This window comes from Ranitomeya variabilis, chromosome 2, assembly GCF_051348905.1.
Source record: "Ranitomeya variabilis isolate aRanVar5 chromosome 2, aRanVar5.hap1, whole genome shotgun sequence".
NCBI classification, from domain to species: Eukaryota; Metazoa; Chordata; class Amphibia; order Anura; family Dendrobatidae; genus Ranitomeya; species Ranitomeya variabilis.
The window spans coordinates 214,967,668-214,984,189 of NC_135233.1; the positions used below are offsets into that span (position 1 = coordinate 214,967,668).

Below are 16,522 nucleotides of genomic sequence, written 5' to 3' on the forward strand. Positions count from 1 at the left end.
ACGGAGACGACTGTGGATTCATCCGATTAATGAACTACGGATGATGATAAAGGGATCCAAACCCTAACCCTACCCCTAACCTCACACCTAACCGTTTAATGAACATTTTCTGACAGTCATAGTGCCACGTATTTCAGTGCCACGTACTATAAATACTATAACTACGTGGTTATACGTGGCACTGAAAAATCGTGGCATTTTCGTGAAATACGTGGCACTTATATACGTGGCACTTATATACGTGGCACTTATATACGTGGCACTGATGTACGTGGCACTTATGTACGTGGCACTTATGTACGTGGCACTTATGTACGTGGCACTTATGTACGTGGCACTTATGTACGTGGCACTTATGTACGTGGCACTGATGTACGTGGCACTGATGTACGTGGCACTTATGTACGTGGCACTTATGTACGTGGCACTTATGTACGTGGCACTTAAGTGCCACGTACATCAGTGCCACGTACATCAGTGCCACGTACATAAGTGCCACGTACATAAGTGCCACGTACATAAGTGCCACGTACATAAGTGCCACGTACATAAGTGCCACGTACATAAGTGCCACGTACATAAGTGCCACGTACATAAGTGCCACGTACATAAGTGCCACGTACATAAGTGCCACGTACATACGTGGCCATATATGTGGGGTTGAAGGCCCAGGCCAGGTTTATATAGATTTGGGGGTGTCTGGCCAATTGGCAACAAAATCCAGCTTCTGAGCATGCTCACTGTAAAAAAACGTATTGCAGCGCTGCATTGCGTCGTACGACGTGTCCCGACGCATCCGTCGCTCATAGGCTTCCATTATAGCCAACGACGCATGCCGCAGGATGCGTCGCGACACGTTTTTTAGGCGGAGACAAAAAACGCTACAAGCAACGTTTTTTGCCGACGACGTATCGTCAAATTTCGACGCATCCGTCGTACGACGTACACGACGTATGCCAATCCGTCGCAATACGTCGCCAATACAAGTCTATGGGGAAAAAACGCATCCAGCAAAAACTTTTGCAGGATGCGTTTTTTCTGAAAAAAGACGTTTTGAGACGGAATGCAGTTAACGCTAGTGTGAAAGTAGCCTAACCTAGAAACTGTACAAGCCATGATCAGCTCTTTATTAGAAGATTGTAGCAAAAAAGGGATCAGCCCCTTTTACCAGCTTTGTTGAGATCCTATATTGCAAATATTGTTTTCTTTATGGCAAATTATTGCCATACCTTACTGAAAAGACGCTTCCTTGAAAGCAAATCCTTAGATCATCGTCTCCTCCCCTATTGATCAGCAAAAGAGTGCTAAAAGATTTCAGCTTTGAGGCTTGCAAAGGACTTAATGCAGCTACTTTTTGGGATCAATGCTGTATAAATAATGCAAGGTTCACGAAGAGTTTTCTTGTAGAGTATGGTCAAATTTTTGTCTTGCTGAATATTCCAAGTGCCCCTTCTTCCCCTTCCCGGTGGCGAACACAATACGTCCCATAAACTATACCGAGTGCATCCTATGGATCCGCGAGGCCACCCCATTCATGTTGATCCTGGAATACTTAATCCTTTTAAGTACAATCTGCTCTTGGAGTTTAATTGTTAAACATTGTCCCTTGCCAACATTTCTCCGGGGTGAGTGGAATTTTCCACAGGTCACGGCGAGTTATTAAGACGCAGCCGTCGAAAGCCTGATACCTTTTCAGCATAAATGAAAACATCTGTTTAGGAGCCGTGTCACAGCTGTCAGACTTTGCATCTTAAATTGTCTAAAAGTGACACAAAATAGCCAAAAAATTGTCTGCACCGTTGAGTAAGCGTATTATCTCAGCAAGGCAGGAAATGGGAGAGTCGGCGATACCAGAGATCAGATGGCCGGCGTCTGGAGCGCAAATGCTTCTGGATTAATAACATTTAGCTTTAACACTTTCACAGCTTCAGTTCTGCAGTAATGTTTCATGTATATAATAAGAGCAATTAGTAATAGCACTGGTGATGTCATATCTTTTTTTAAAAAATGTCGATCGATAGCCAAGGAATTAGTAGGAGAGCTAGATGTTGGTGACTACTGGCCCAGTGTTGACCCTTTTTGTGCACTCATGGACTTATGTCACCCGTTCCTCCATACATGTTAGTGAAAAGTCAGCCGAACCCGCTTATTTCGGGAGATCTGGTTGACCATCTAATGTATATGGAGGCCTATTGACTCTACCCCTACATGATTAGTGAAGTTCAATCCCCATTCCTTTTGTTCTCCTCGGAGATAATCTGCTAGAAATTTCTGCTCTTTTTTTCAAGCTGAAAAAACATGAATGCTCACCTAAGCATGCACGGGAGTTGGAAGAGCGAATTGACCAAAGCCGGCCATACACATTGCTGGATAAACAAGCTCAGCCGTTTCCCCCATACACATTAGCGCTTGCTGTGCCGAGCGCCGCTATGTTTTCAATGAGAAAGTTGTTGGCTGACGATTGCTTATGTCTGGGAGAACAAAGCGATCAGCTGTCCGAAATCGGAAGAGCCCTGCCGACGACATCTCTCTCTCCCCCCCCCTTCCGATGGTCATTTGTCCAGGGAAACCATGCACATTAGACTGTATGTCGATATCGTCTGGTTTGGACTACATGGCCGATTTCAGTGTATGTGGCTGAGGGTTTCTGGCCCCAATGCACACTTGGTAAAAGCTGGCCAAACCCGTCCATATCGGCAGGGCCAGTCATCCATCTGATGTGCTTGGGGGGATCTTCTTATTCTCCCCTGACCGTCTGGGTGGAAAAGATCCAGCCATTGGAATTTCAACCCCTGATCCTTTTGTTTTCAAGGGAGATAAGCTTCTGCCAAAAATGCCTGACAGCTTCTTTTTCTACTCTTCCCATTAAAAACGCATGAACATGTCAGGCATTTATATGTACGGGGGAGCGGGGAGAGATTTCAGACTGCCAAATGAATGGTCAACTGACAGCTGTGTCGTGTATGATCAGCTTAAGGTCTAAGGGTAACAAATTTCCTTGTGGAAAGTGACATGCCTGACATACCAGTGTAAGGAGACTTTTATAGGCCATGCAATGCTCTTCGGGGAAACATTGGGTGCATGGGAACCTTGGTAGATCTCAGTGAGATTAGCCGCCATATTTTACAGACTGGAGGTGGCCAAACACTCATTAACCCCTTTGCGACCCCCTACGGTAAATATAGTCTACCCTTGCTAGACTTAGTGCAACGCTGACTTTTCTCTAGAGTCGGCGGTCTTGCAGCAGTGGGGACCCCCAGAGTCCTGCAAGCACTGGAGATCCAATGTAGAGCAATAGTTCTGACCGGCAACATCATCGGGACCTGATTGGTTCAGGTCCCAATGATGTTATCTCTGTTATCTTATAGATGACGCGATCAATAGCAATCGCGGCATTTTGTGAAAGGGAGTGGGTTTCGACTCTCACCCCGTGGCACCCCCCCGCGACGTGATCCCGGGGGAGCCGAGACTTGTCATGGCAGCCAGAGGTCATATGGTGATCTCTGAGTCTGCCAGCTACGGTGGCCTGTTGGACTCAGCCAGCAGCAGAGTCTAACAGGCATGCTGACATATTTCATGCATTGCAATACATGAGACCAGCCATAAGAGAAATAAAAGTTAAAGTCCCATAGAGGGGCTAAGTAAAAATAAAAGTAAAAACATCTTTAAAACCATTTAAAAAAAAAATCAAAAAAAAAATCAAAAAGATTAAACCAATAAATACATATATTTTTGTAAAAATTAAAAAAATACACGTAAAAATTTTAAAAAATACACGTATTTGGTATCGCCGTGTTGAGAATGACCCGATTTATCAAACTTCCATACTAGTTAACCTGTTCAGTGAACACTGTAAAAAAAAAAAAAAGTGGCAAAAAAACTATGCTGCTTCATCATACTGTTAAATAAAAAGTGGAATCAAATGTGTTCAAAAAGACAAACGTAAAGAAGTATGGTATCGCTAAAAATGTCATCTTGTCCCGAAAAAAGCAAGCCGCCATACAACTCCATCAGCAGAGAAATAAAAAAGTTATAGCTCTCAGAATAGTGCAAAAATAATTTTCTTTTCTTTAAAATAGTTTTTATTGTGTAAAAGCGGGAAAACACAAAACAATTGATATAAACGAGGTATCGCTGTAATCGCACTGACCTAAAGACTAAAGCAGTCATCACTTTACCATAAAAAAAACTCAAAAAACAAATCATGAATTATTGTTTTTTGATCATTCTACATCCCAAAAATTTGATTCGATAATGATCAAAAAAATATTGTGACCAAAAATGGTACCAATAAAAACGTCAACTCATCCCGAAAAAAATAAGCCATCGCATGACTGTCGGACGAAATAAGGAATAAATTATAGCTCTCGAAATATGTCGCTGCAAAAACTAGTTTTTACAAAAAAGAGTCTGTTAGTGTGTGACATCAGCCAAACAAAAAAATATATAAATCTGGTATCCCTGTAATCGCACTGATCCGAAGAATAAAGTTGCCTAATCACTTATACTGCACGAGGAACGGCGTAAAAAATAAAAACAATTCACCTGCTGTTGATTTGTTTATATTGCCTCCCAAAGATCGCAGTAAGGCTCGAATCACGTTTATCCTGTGCTCTGAGCTAAGCGCTTACACCTTGGTTTCCATGTAAATCTCTGAAATATGTGATTCAGATGGAACCCCCGGCGGAAGACTCCCTATAATGAGGCAGATGGAGGCACTGTGCCGTCGTCTGACCTGTGGTCTGGCAGTATCTGTCTTTTTAGGCGTCCAAATAAGTGCCGTCTGCCACAGTTTTGTGCATTTATGAAAAGGACACTGTTGAACAGGCCAGACGGAGCCCAGAGTAACTCTGCTGCCTCATTATGGTGAATGGATCCCTCAGGGTTTTATCTGAATCGCCTCACTTGGAGATTTAAATGGAAACCGTGATGTAAGTGCTCAGCGTTGAGCGCCGGATAAATATGATCCTAAACTTTATGTAACACGTTCCCAATAAAAACTTCAACTCAATCCACAAAAAAAGCATTCGCATGTTTGGCATTTATGTAGTCCTGAGAGCCTCCTTAATTTACGGGGTGCATATGTCTAGAGCTGGGCACTACAATGGCAGTTTGAAATTTTCACTACACAACATCCACTGCTGCACGTTTCTGGAAAACCATGGAGTCAAAATTGTCACTATACCTGTAGATAAATTCCCAAAGGGGTGGAATGTCCAAAATTGGGGTCTCTTGAGGAGGGGATTCTGCTCTTCTGGCACTTATGGGCTCTGTATATGGAGTCTGCAAACTATTCTACGAAAATTTGTCCCCCAAGAGTCAAATAGTCCCTCCCGACAGAGCAACATTTTAGTGGAAAAAATGTTAATGTTTAATTTACCTACCCCAACGTTCTACAATTCTGCGAATCGTTTGAGGGTTAAAAATGTTCACTGCACAGCTAAACAAATTTTTCAAGAGGTGTAGTTTCCAAAATGGTTCACTTTTGGGGGTTCTGCTGTTTTGATTTGTCAGGGCCTCGCCAAGTGTGACATGGCATCTGCAATCTATTCTAGCCAAAATGGTGTCCCTTCCGAGCCCTGATGTGGGTCCAACCAGTAGTTTTTAATCACATATGGTGTATCGGGGTATTCAGGAGAAAATGCACAACAAATTGTTCAGTCCATTTTCTCTTGTTACCCTTGTGAAAATTAAAAATGTGAGGCTACAGAAACATTTTCGTAGCAAAAATCTGTTTTTGTTTTTATTTTCACGGTTCAACGGTATAAAATTCTGTGAAGCACATGTGGGTTCAATGTCCTCACCACACCTCTAGATAAGTTCCTTGAGGGGTGCAGTTTTCAAAATGGGGTCACTTGTGGGGGGTTTCTACCGTTTAGTCACATCAGGGGCTCTCCAAACACGACATGCTGTCCGCTATCTGCTCCAGCCAATTTTGCGTTACAAAAGTCAAACGGTGCTCCTTCCCTTCCTAGATATGGTGCCCCTAAACAGATTTTCCACCACATATGGGGTATCTGTGTACTCAGGAGAAATTAGACAACAAAGTGTACCATCCGTTGTCTCCTGTTACCCTTGTGAAAATGCAGAATTTGGGGTTCAAGTAACATTTTTGTGGGAAATAGTAAAATTTTCAATTTTTCATTCCATATGGCTTTATTTCATGTGAAGCACCTCAAGGTTTAATAAACTTCTTGAATGTGGTTTTGAGCACCATGAGGGGTGCAGTTTTTAGAATGGTGTCACTCTGGGGTACTTTCTGTCATCTAGAGTCTTCTAGACCCCTCAAAATCGCTTCAAATTGGTTTGGTAAATTTTTGGGGAAAAATGAGAAATTGCTGATTAACTTTTAACCCTTCTGACTTCCTAACAAAAAAAAATGTTTAAAAAATGATGCATTTTCACCAGGCCATACATGTCCAATGACACCAAGTGAAGAATGAACGATCTTTCTTGGAATATCCTTTCAATAAATTATGTTGTAGAGGAAAGATTTGATAACCAAGTCCCTGATATTTGGAGCTAGAGAGTCAGTTTTTGGGAATCTACAATGCAATTATTGTGTTAAATCAGTGGCATACTAATAATGGGACTAGTCCTAAATATCTTTGGCCACGTTGCAGAGCGCTACCTACAAGTTTGGTTTTGGGATTGACTGTTGCAATTTATGGGCCATTAGCATCTCCTGACGAGTTAGCAGATTGTTATAAGGTCCCTTTAAATACTGAACTTTTCATCAAAATGGTGGCAAATGTAAGTCTTTTATCCCACTGAGTTATTACGCAGATGTCCTGGCTCTGACACCACCAGCCCGCCACTGTCCTTGCTGGAGACCTACCTATCGGCCCCTGTTACTGACATTTGTGCGGTGTAATCCTCCTTATGTGGACTGATCCAGAATCCCCATTATATAATCTCATCATCCGAAAATGACTGCAAGTTTTCTCAATTGTCGAACTTCATGCACTTAAGATATAGACTGATCGGCAGTTTCTAGGTGGAAGCGCCTTACCTGACACCTATAATGCATGTCTCTTCCTCTTTAACACTAGTCATCATTCCTGATTTCACTCTCCATCTACATGTCCCTGAAGACCACATCTACTTATTGTTATGGTTCTTATTTGAAGGGGTTGTCCTGTGAAAACTAGTTGATTGGTGGAGGTCCGACAGATGGGACCCGCCATGCTCGGCAGAATAGAGTGCTTTTGTCCCAGTTATATTGGAGCATTGGCACGGATGCTTGATCACTGTTACATTCATTCCCTATGGGGCTTTTGGCCTTTTCCAGCGACCCCATATAGATTGGCAGAAAGGCATCGGACCTCTCACTCCATTTTGTAATGGGTATAAAAATTCCCTGTTCTGCTAATTGATGTGGGGTCCCAGTGCTTGGACCCCCACCAATTGGCAAGTTAACCCCTACACAATGGATGAGGGATAACTTGTTTTTACTGGACAACTCCTTTTAATATTTTAGGCATAGCTTTCCACACTCCGATCTGGCTTGTCCTGTGGCGTTAGCCACTTGATAACTATTTGCATGTCAAACATAAAAAATACTTTAAAAAATGTGTTATCAGAAAATCACCTATTGTTTAAATCAGGTTTTTTTTTGTACAGTTTTAGACTTATACTTCCTGTCTTTTCAGGAAGAGTTTTCAGCAGGCTCCTTATCAGCGGAGGCGGGATTACAATGACAGGTAATACCTTCACACAAAGCTGATGACGCAGTACAGCAATCACGACACGTGATATGACGGCTCCATCATCCTTTACAATGACCTTTGCATACGCTCATTACATGCCTCAGAACAAAACACAAGGTCAGAGTCTGCTCATCTCTACTAACACATGGAAAAAGTACTCACAATTTAGTGCTTAAATCAACAACATAAACCATGTATATATATATATATATATATATATATATATATATATATATATATATATATATATATATATATACCGGACAAGTATGGACCTATCATCATGATACATTAGTGAGCAAAAAAGAAAAGGACAATCGACTAGTCCAAGATAGGTGAACAAAATATACTTTATTAATAAAAGATTAACAACCGGTGAGGGGGAGAGGGATATGTATTGTAAGTCACAAATTACATGCTATAACAATGGGAGTGCATCCATCTAGGCAGGTGACAAAGTGGAAGGCAGGTGACAAAGTGGAAGGCAGGACCGAAACGCGCGTCGGGGCTGTGGACTGTACGTTACATAGGTAATGATTTTTTTCATTACCTGTTTCCACTTGGTGAGTATATCATAATTACTTGTACTGTCAATGCAACGATGGTCAGCACCTTTACACTATGCAGGGACTTTACCTTCAGTCGCTCACCCTGCACCAATGTTCTCTATCAATTGTGAAATATATACTATTATAATAGTATTATAAACGGGATGATGTGTTACATTCCACTTTGTCACCTGCCCAGATGGATGTGCTCCCGTTGTTACAGCATGTAATTTGTGACTTACAATACTTATCCTTCTCCTCCTTACCAGTTGTTAATAAATTATATTTTATTCACCTATCTTGGACCAGTCTATCATCCTTTTCTTTTCTTTTTTTGCTAATTCAGCTCTACTAATGTACATGTGTTGTTTCCTGAAACAGGAAGTTAGAGACTAAAAAAGCCCCAGTGCCAGGTGTGAAAGTTGCAAGATTTCTGTTTTTTATTTTTAGTAGTGATTGTGATAAACCAATTGACAATTTCTATTTATTCATCTAATACTAAAACCTGATATAAACAATAAGTAATTTTCTGAGGACACATCCCCTTTAAGGTGATGCTTTGTTAGTTTGTATAATCGGCTTTTTTATACTATACGCAAATCTTTAAAAAAAAATTCAAGGGGACATCAAAGCTTAACGCTAGTTTTTCACATACTATTGCCGGATCCTCTAGCAGTGACTTGTCTCCCAGAGAACCGGAGTGATTGGGCATAATAATTCAACAGGCCCAATCACATAATGTCGAGATAGTCGGGAGGCCCTATGCACAATCTTCCAGTCCCAGTTAAATCATGGAAGGGCTCTGTCCGGACCATAGTATCCCCTCTATGGGACTCCCAAAATCTGGTAAAGCTAAAGTACCGTAACTCCAGTGGGAGGTCCTCGTCAAACGGCACCACATATTCCAGCTTCCTCATAGAGCGTGGAGTGTTAATGTGGTGATTTTGGGTAACTAAAAAATATACACGTGAGGAAGATTTCTCAAAATACCAAGAAAATTAGCGCAATCTGTGGCAACCAATCAGATTCCAGATCTCCTATTTTGGAAGCCTCATTTAGAATAGGTTTCTTCTCTTCTACTTTTCTTTGGAAGCAGTTTCTAATTCCCAAAGGTCAGGCCCCTATTACATCTCCAGTGGAAGGAAAAAGTACCGCAACACATAGAGCCCTATTCATTATTGCATTTTCACCTGTTATTTTGTCTCTCTTTTTTGTTTATTTTTCATTGGCACCTAATTGTTTTACTTTTCGCCTTTTTTTGCCATTGGTGAGAGGTTGTTTGCAGTTCGTTGAGCTGATTCTTCACACACACACACACACACACACACACACACACACACACACACACACACACACTTTTATGTATGTCATCTCTTCTGGTGCAATTTTTGCACTATTTTGCAAAATGTGCACTTTTTATGCTAAAACAAATCAGACAAAAAAGAAAATTAGTTTGTGCAAGATTCATGCACCGCTTAATGAATTTGGTGCGAAAAACATCAGTGGATGAAACAAGATGTAAAAGACAATGCAAATGTCTAATCGGGTCCTTGATAGCCTACCGCTGTCTACAGAAGGCCATTCCTTACTTAGCTCTATTTTGACCAATAGTTTTTTGTGTATTTGAAATTTTATGTCTCTATTGTGCCCTTATATTATTCCAAATCACCATATTTCAGAACATACCATACAGAACCCATAGTGCAGATCAAATAAACATGAAACAAATGCAAGTTGGACCTTAAACTGAGCAAAACCTGTTTGTTTTTTCTTTTCTTTTTGTAAATGCTCCAATACGGCTACGAGTCCGTTTACTATTTTTGTTATATCCTGTATGTAATCCCTACATTTCCGAGGACAGTATATTACAGCCCCGTCCCGAACATTTGTGAGCGCTCACTCTGTGCATTCATGTTTTTATTGATTGATGTAGGTATTTCATGTTTAGAAACCTCCAGCTGGAAAAGGCTGAATCTTCAACATTGGCTCTGAGAATGGAAAAGGAAATACCTAGTTCCAAAATGAGGAAACGTTCTAGGTCATCTAACCCCTTCCCGACCTGACAAATTTTTTATTTTTGTTTTTTTTTTCCCACCCCTTCCTACAAGAGCCATTACTTTTTTTATTCTGGCGAATTGGCTCTGAGAGCTTGTTTTTTTGGAGGGTTTTTTCGGGAGAAGTTGTAATTACTCCATTCTTTTTAAAAACAGGAAAAAAATTGCAGTGAAAATTTGGACAAATGCTAATCCGCCATTTGTTTTTTGGGTCACTTTTTGCGGCTTTCATTGGGGGTAAAAAACTACCTGACATCATGATTTTCCAGGTCATTAGAGTTAAGATACCAAACTTGAACAGTTGTGTTTTTTTGTTTGTTTATTTTTGTTTATATTTTTGTGATTAGAAAAAAAAAATTAAATTTGGTTTGTGTTGCCATTTTACAAGACCGGTAACTTTATTTTTTATTTTTTTTGGTCAATAGAGCTAAATGTTTTGCATGGCGGGCTGTAGTTTCTACCGTTGCGATTTTGGTGTGCATACAACACTTTGAACACTTTTTCTGGTTTGGGGGGGATTAAGGATGACTGAAAAACTTCTTTAGAAATGTTGTTTTATTTTTCCCTTTTATGGTGTTAACCATATGTTGTAATAATTTAATTATACTTTGTATATTTTGATAGATTGGACTTTTTACAGACTGTGATACCAAATAGGATTATCTTTCTATTTTTTTTTTTTCTTCATTTTGGAAAAGGGGGGGGGGGGAGTGAATCATACTTTTTTAATATATATATATATATTGTTTAAAACTTTTTCTTTTAATTAACACTCATTATTATTATTATTATTATGCTTCTGCAGCGCCATTAAATTCAAGGGTGCTCTACATACATTATCTTCACTGTCCCCGTTGGAGCTCACAATCTAAATTCCCTATCAGTATGTCTTTGTAGTGTGAGAGGAAACCCGGAGGAAACTGGAGAACCCGGTGGAAACTGGAGAACCCAGAGGAAACTGGAGAACCCCGGGGATACTGGAGAACCCCGGGGATACTGGAGAACCCGGAGGAAACTGGAGAACTCGGAGGAAACTGGAGAACCTGGTGGAAACTGGAGAACCCGGAGGAAACTGGAGAACCCGGAGGAAACTGCAGAACCCGGAGGAAACTGGAGAACCCAAAGGAAACTGGAGAACCCGGTGGAAACTGGAGAACACGGAGGAAAGTGGAGAACCCGGAGGAAACTGGAAAACTCAGAGAAAACTGGAGAACCCGGAGAAAACTGGAGAACCCGGAGAAAACTGGAGAACCCAGAGGAAAGTGGGGAAACCAGAGAACCCGGAGGAAACCCATGCAAACACGGGGAGAACATGCAAACGCCTTCCTTCATTTTTTTTTACACCCCTCACCCCCAGGTGACTTGAAACTACCAATAGGAATTATACTATACTGACACTTCCTGTTTTGTACAGATGACTTTTCAGCAGTCTCATTATCAGCACAGACAAGATTACCATGAAAGATAATGCCTATGTATAGAGTAAATTTTACAATAGTCATTTCACAATGATCTTAGTCCCAGATTAGAGCATGCTCAGAAATCATTTTATGCTACCAGAACCACGTTCAGTCTAAATGGTTCATCAGATGAAATGATCTTTAGGTTTGTACAAAAGATCTTCATTCTCGGGAGCATGTTTGTCCTGTGTGAACATCTTTCCTTAAAGTTTTGCCTACTCTGATGATTTGCTGCATAAAAAGGTTTTTATTTTTTATTTTAATCCTGTAATTTTCTGCATGGCTTTGTCTCCTCTTACAATATCGGAGGTGTCTTCGGGGCACATGTGGGAGCAGGTATCCTTCCACCCAAATAAGGAGTGCTGCCCTGGCCTCGGCCGGGTCTGAAGAGTTAAGTTGCTGTCACTTTAACGCCCGGAGCATTTCCCCCGCATATCTCTCACCTCCACTGCTACATAATGGGAGCAAAATTGCATTTCTAAACATTTGAACTGCGGGTAACCAACACCTCACTAAACTGATCTCATTCAATTGCTTCAATTTAGCAGCAGGATTTTTCCCCCCTTCCCTCCAGCATATTACCTTAGAGCTGAGTGATGTTGATAAGGCCCAGGCCTGAAAAATTGGATCCCTGATAAGGGGTCCTGTTATCAGAAGGTGGTGGAGTGAAGGGGGGGGGTCCGCTGTTCCTCATTTCCATTTAGATGACTATTGATTATTTATTTATCCCGGCAAAGTGAGCCTCGCTTCCAATCTTATCTCGGCCACCGCTTGTCAGCAGAAAAGAGAGATAGAGTTTACAGACATCACTATCTCTGATAAAAGTTACACTGGGCCTTTTCTTCCCTTTTCTTAATCCTTGACTGAAAGGATAACTTTCTTTTTTTTTTTTTTTCCTCCAAAGTTGAAGTGACGGTGTGGATTTTCCAGCGTGATTCCTGACAGCCGGCCGTGTTTAGAGCTCCGACACCCCACTTTTACCAATTTAGGAAGTTTTTTTTTTTATTTATTTGTCTTTTCCAGTTTTGTACATTTCTTCTTTACAATACTTGGACACAAGGGTTAAAGGGTTATTCTCAACCTATGAAAAATAGCAAATTCTGGAGCATTTTTTTTTCTTTTTCATCCCAGTCCTCTGGCCTCATTTTCCTCTTTTTTGCATCGTCCATGTGGTGTCCATTGTGGTGACAGATCTGGTAATTGCCGAGATCAAACACTATGGTAGACCATCACATAAAGACCACCGTTTGGAAACGGTTGCATACCAACCATGTAATATTCGGGGCTGGTGAAACTTTTAAAGCTCATGTAGACGAGCCGAAAATCCAGAATTGGCATCATTTCGATTGCTGATTATTGGCTTGTGTAAGCATGCTGACAATCACCAGACAAACTAGCAAAATGCTTATATATATCTTGTCATTGGATTATCATGCCAGCATCAAAAATCACTGTTCTCGGCAGCACATCATCTTGTGTGCTGCCGATAATCTATGCAGTTGATTTTTCTATGCACATTGAATTCTGGTCAGATGGTGTAAACAGGCCATTAAAAGACATTGGATCGAATAGTATGCGGTTGACCAGTAGTCGTTTACAGAGAATCTGTCATCAAGTTGTTTCTATGTAATCTGAGAGCAGCATAATGTAGGGGCTGAGGCCTTGATTCCAGTGATGTATCACTTACTTGGCTGTGTGTTGCGGTTTTAATAAAATCAGTGTTTCATCAGCAGGAGATTATCACTGCAGGACTAGGTGTCTCCTGCCTTCTGGTCCCACCACACCCCACAGTGTACACAGTAAGTGGTGTGGGCGGCGTTATGCACAGCTCAGCATTCAGAGCTCTGCTACATAACCCCGCCCACACCATTGATTGACAGCCTTCTTTTTATACCGACAGAAAGCTGCTAATCAGTGGTGTGGCTGTGGTTGGACTAGGAGGCATGAGACACCTAGTCCTGTAGTGATAATCTCCTACTGATAAAACACTGATTTTATTGAAACCGCAACACAGTCCAGTAAGTGACACATCACTGGAATCCGGGTCTCAGCCCCTATATCATGCTGCTATCATATTTCATCGAGTGAACAGTGGCACAGGACCACTACAGGTTATTTAGCCTGTGGCAGATTTTCATTAAATCCCGGAAAACTCTGAGATATCTTGCTTGCTTTCAGAGATGGAAGCAATCTTCTTTTAATCAGAGAGTATAACATTATCCTGATTTGTATTTGCAGTTTCGCAAATCTTCTGATCAATAAAAAAATCAAATACTGATAGTAGCATCACACATGGACAAAAATGGATGAAAATTGGCACTCCAATAAAGGAGTGGTTCTGCAGGGGTAACCACAGACCATTTCTCCGTTCTCCTTTTTGGCTGTTGTTTTGGTCACATTTGCATTTTTCAGACACAGCCTGCTAATGAGAAACGGTCTATTTGTTACGATGCGCCAGTTTCTGAAACTTTCTGTAAGCTGAACAGAAGAGCTCTCTCTAGTTTAGGCAGTCAAGCGCCAAGAGGAGGGTTGGATATAGTGTAGCAAAAACGTGCTGGGTCCGTATAAGTATTCATCCTTTTTACCAACAGCAAAAAGAGAGAGCTATCTTGAAAATGGCGATGAATTGATTAAGGTATAATAAAAAGTTTATCCCACAGGTTAATTTAGGCAGCACATTTTTTCCGCAGCACGTGGATGAGATTTTATGAAGTGTCATCACTTCTTTTTCTGATACTGCAATGCAAAGGATGAAACCTTCTCCACATTCTTTATTTTGGTTGCTTGGGACTTCTTGCATTTTTCAGTCCCACGTGGACGTCCCCTTTGGTTGCATAACGGCTATGTGTTTGTACACGTTTGCTGCAGATTTTGTTGCATTTTGTCTGCTGCAGAATATGCAAAAAAATGCATTGCACAAAGAAAATCCTCAAATGGGAGGTATTGCATTTTGTAGGGTTGGTGCTGCTTGCCTCGCCAGCGCGTATCCGATTATAGGATGATTCTTTTAGGCGCAGAATATGGAAACCTCCATCAGAGCAATCATTTGTTACCAATGTCAGGTTTCAGTATTCCAGTTGTTTGGTGGTCGGCCAGTAGTTTGGACCTTGGCTGTGTGAGCCCCATAGCTAAATCTGCCTGCGACCCAGAACAAGGCGTGCTTGTGCAGTACATCAATCATTGCGCCTGGCTCTCTCCTGACAGCGGTATTACTGCTTCACATAAACGCCTCCCGCTGCCACATAAACAAACTTGTTTCTTCTCAGGCCGCTGACATTTTTAAGGTCTCGGTAAAGGGTACAGGAGGCCTGCGGTCCTCTGCATGGTGTCACAGGGAGACCCCCAGTTCATTTCTAGCAATAAAGGTTGCAAAGTAGGAACTCCCGGGAGGCTGCGCGGTGTTTAACCTCTTCCATCTTTGCTTACTTTCTAATGTTCATTTTCTATTTCTGTAATGTGCTTTTTAAAGCCCACCTATAGGAACTACGCAGCCTTTCTGCCCGCTCCCTTCAGAGAATCCAGCTACTATAAATGGCACCTGACTTCTTACCTGGAAGGAGCTCAACTCTCCCCACCATGACCCTTCTTTAATATTTTTGCGGATATCTGATGGCTATATATATCAGCGAAAATATTAAAGAAGGGTCATGGTGGAGAGATCTGAACTGCTTCCATGCATGGAACTTGCTTTTGAGTGCTGCCCCATTTATTTATACAGAAAATATGGGCAGCACTCAATAGCAAGTTTCAAGCATGGAAGCATTTTGGATGTTTCATTGGCCAACCACCAGTTTTTTTTTAATGAAACTTGCTATTGAGTGCTGCCCACCTTGTTTTGCACTTTTTTGTACCACAGTTTGGTAGGTTGTAATCTAATATATAAAGCTGAATGTGTGTGTGTGTATGTATGTGTGTGTGTGTATGTCCGGGATTGGCATCTGCACCGTCGCAGCTACAGCCACAAAATTTTGCACAGTCACACGTCTGGACCCCGACAGCGTCATAGGCTATGTTGTGAGGCGAAATTTTAACCCCGCGCTTTCCAATTCACCAAACAATTTTGCCCTTATCTACATAATGGGGAAAAAGTGAAAGGAAAAGTGTTGGAGGCAAATTGACAGCTGCCAGATGTGAACAAGGGGGACTTAAAGAATGAGAGCGATGACCCAAAGAGTATATACCGTACAGTTGCTAAGGTGGGGCCCCGACATTTCACCACACATACACCAACCTCGCCACATAAAAGTCGAAACACAAAAGTCATACAGGAGGAGATGACACACACATATATACTACATACAGGAGGAGATGACATACAGGTACATACTATATACAGGGGAGATGACACACGTATATACTATATACAGGAGGAGATGACTTACAGGTATATACTATATACAGGAGGAGAAGACATACAGGTATATACTATATACAGGAGCAGATGACACACGTATATACTATATACAGGAGGAGATGACTTACAGGTATATACTATATACAGGAGGAGAGGACATACAGGTATATACTATATACAGGAGATGACACACGTTTATACTATATACAGGAGGAGATGACATACAGGTATATACTAGATAAAAGAGGAGACGACACATAGGTATATAGAGGAGGAGATGACATACAGCAGGTATATACTATATACAGGGTAGATGACATACAGGTATATACTATATACAGGAGATGACATACAGGTATATACTATATATAGGAGGAGATGACATACAGGTATATAC

The 16,522-nt window shown here is 41.2% G+C and overlaps 1 protein-coding gene across 2 annotated transcripts in view; it reads left to right on the forward strand.

Moving 5' to 3' along the window:
- Nucleotides 1-16,522, forward strand: part of MAPKAP1 (MAPK associated protein 1) — a 194,490-nt gene that overhangs the window by 121,760 nt on the left and 56,208 nt on the right. The window contains exon 8 of one of the 2 annotated variants that reach the window (XM_077283604.1): nt 7,653-7,703. The exons of the other annotated variant lie outside the window; for it this stretch is intronic. Within the exon in view, the coding sequence (XP_077139719.1) occupies nt 7,653-7,703 (51 nt within the window). The remainder of the gene's footprint in view (nt 1-7,652; nt 7,704-16,522) is intronic. 2 annotated transcript variants of the gene reach the window in all.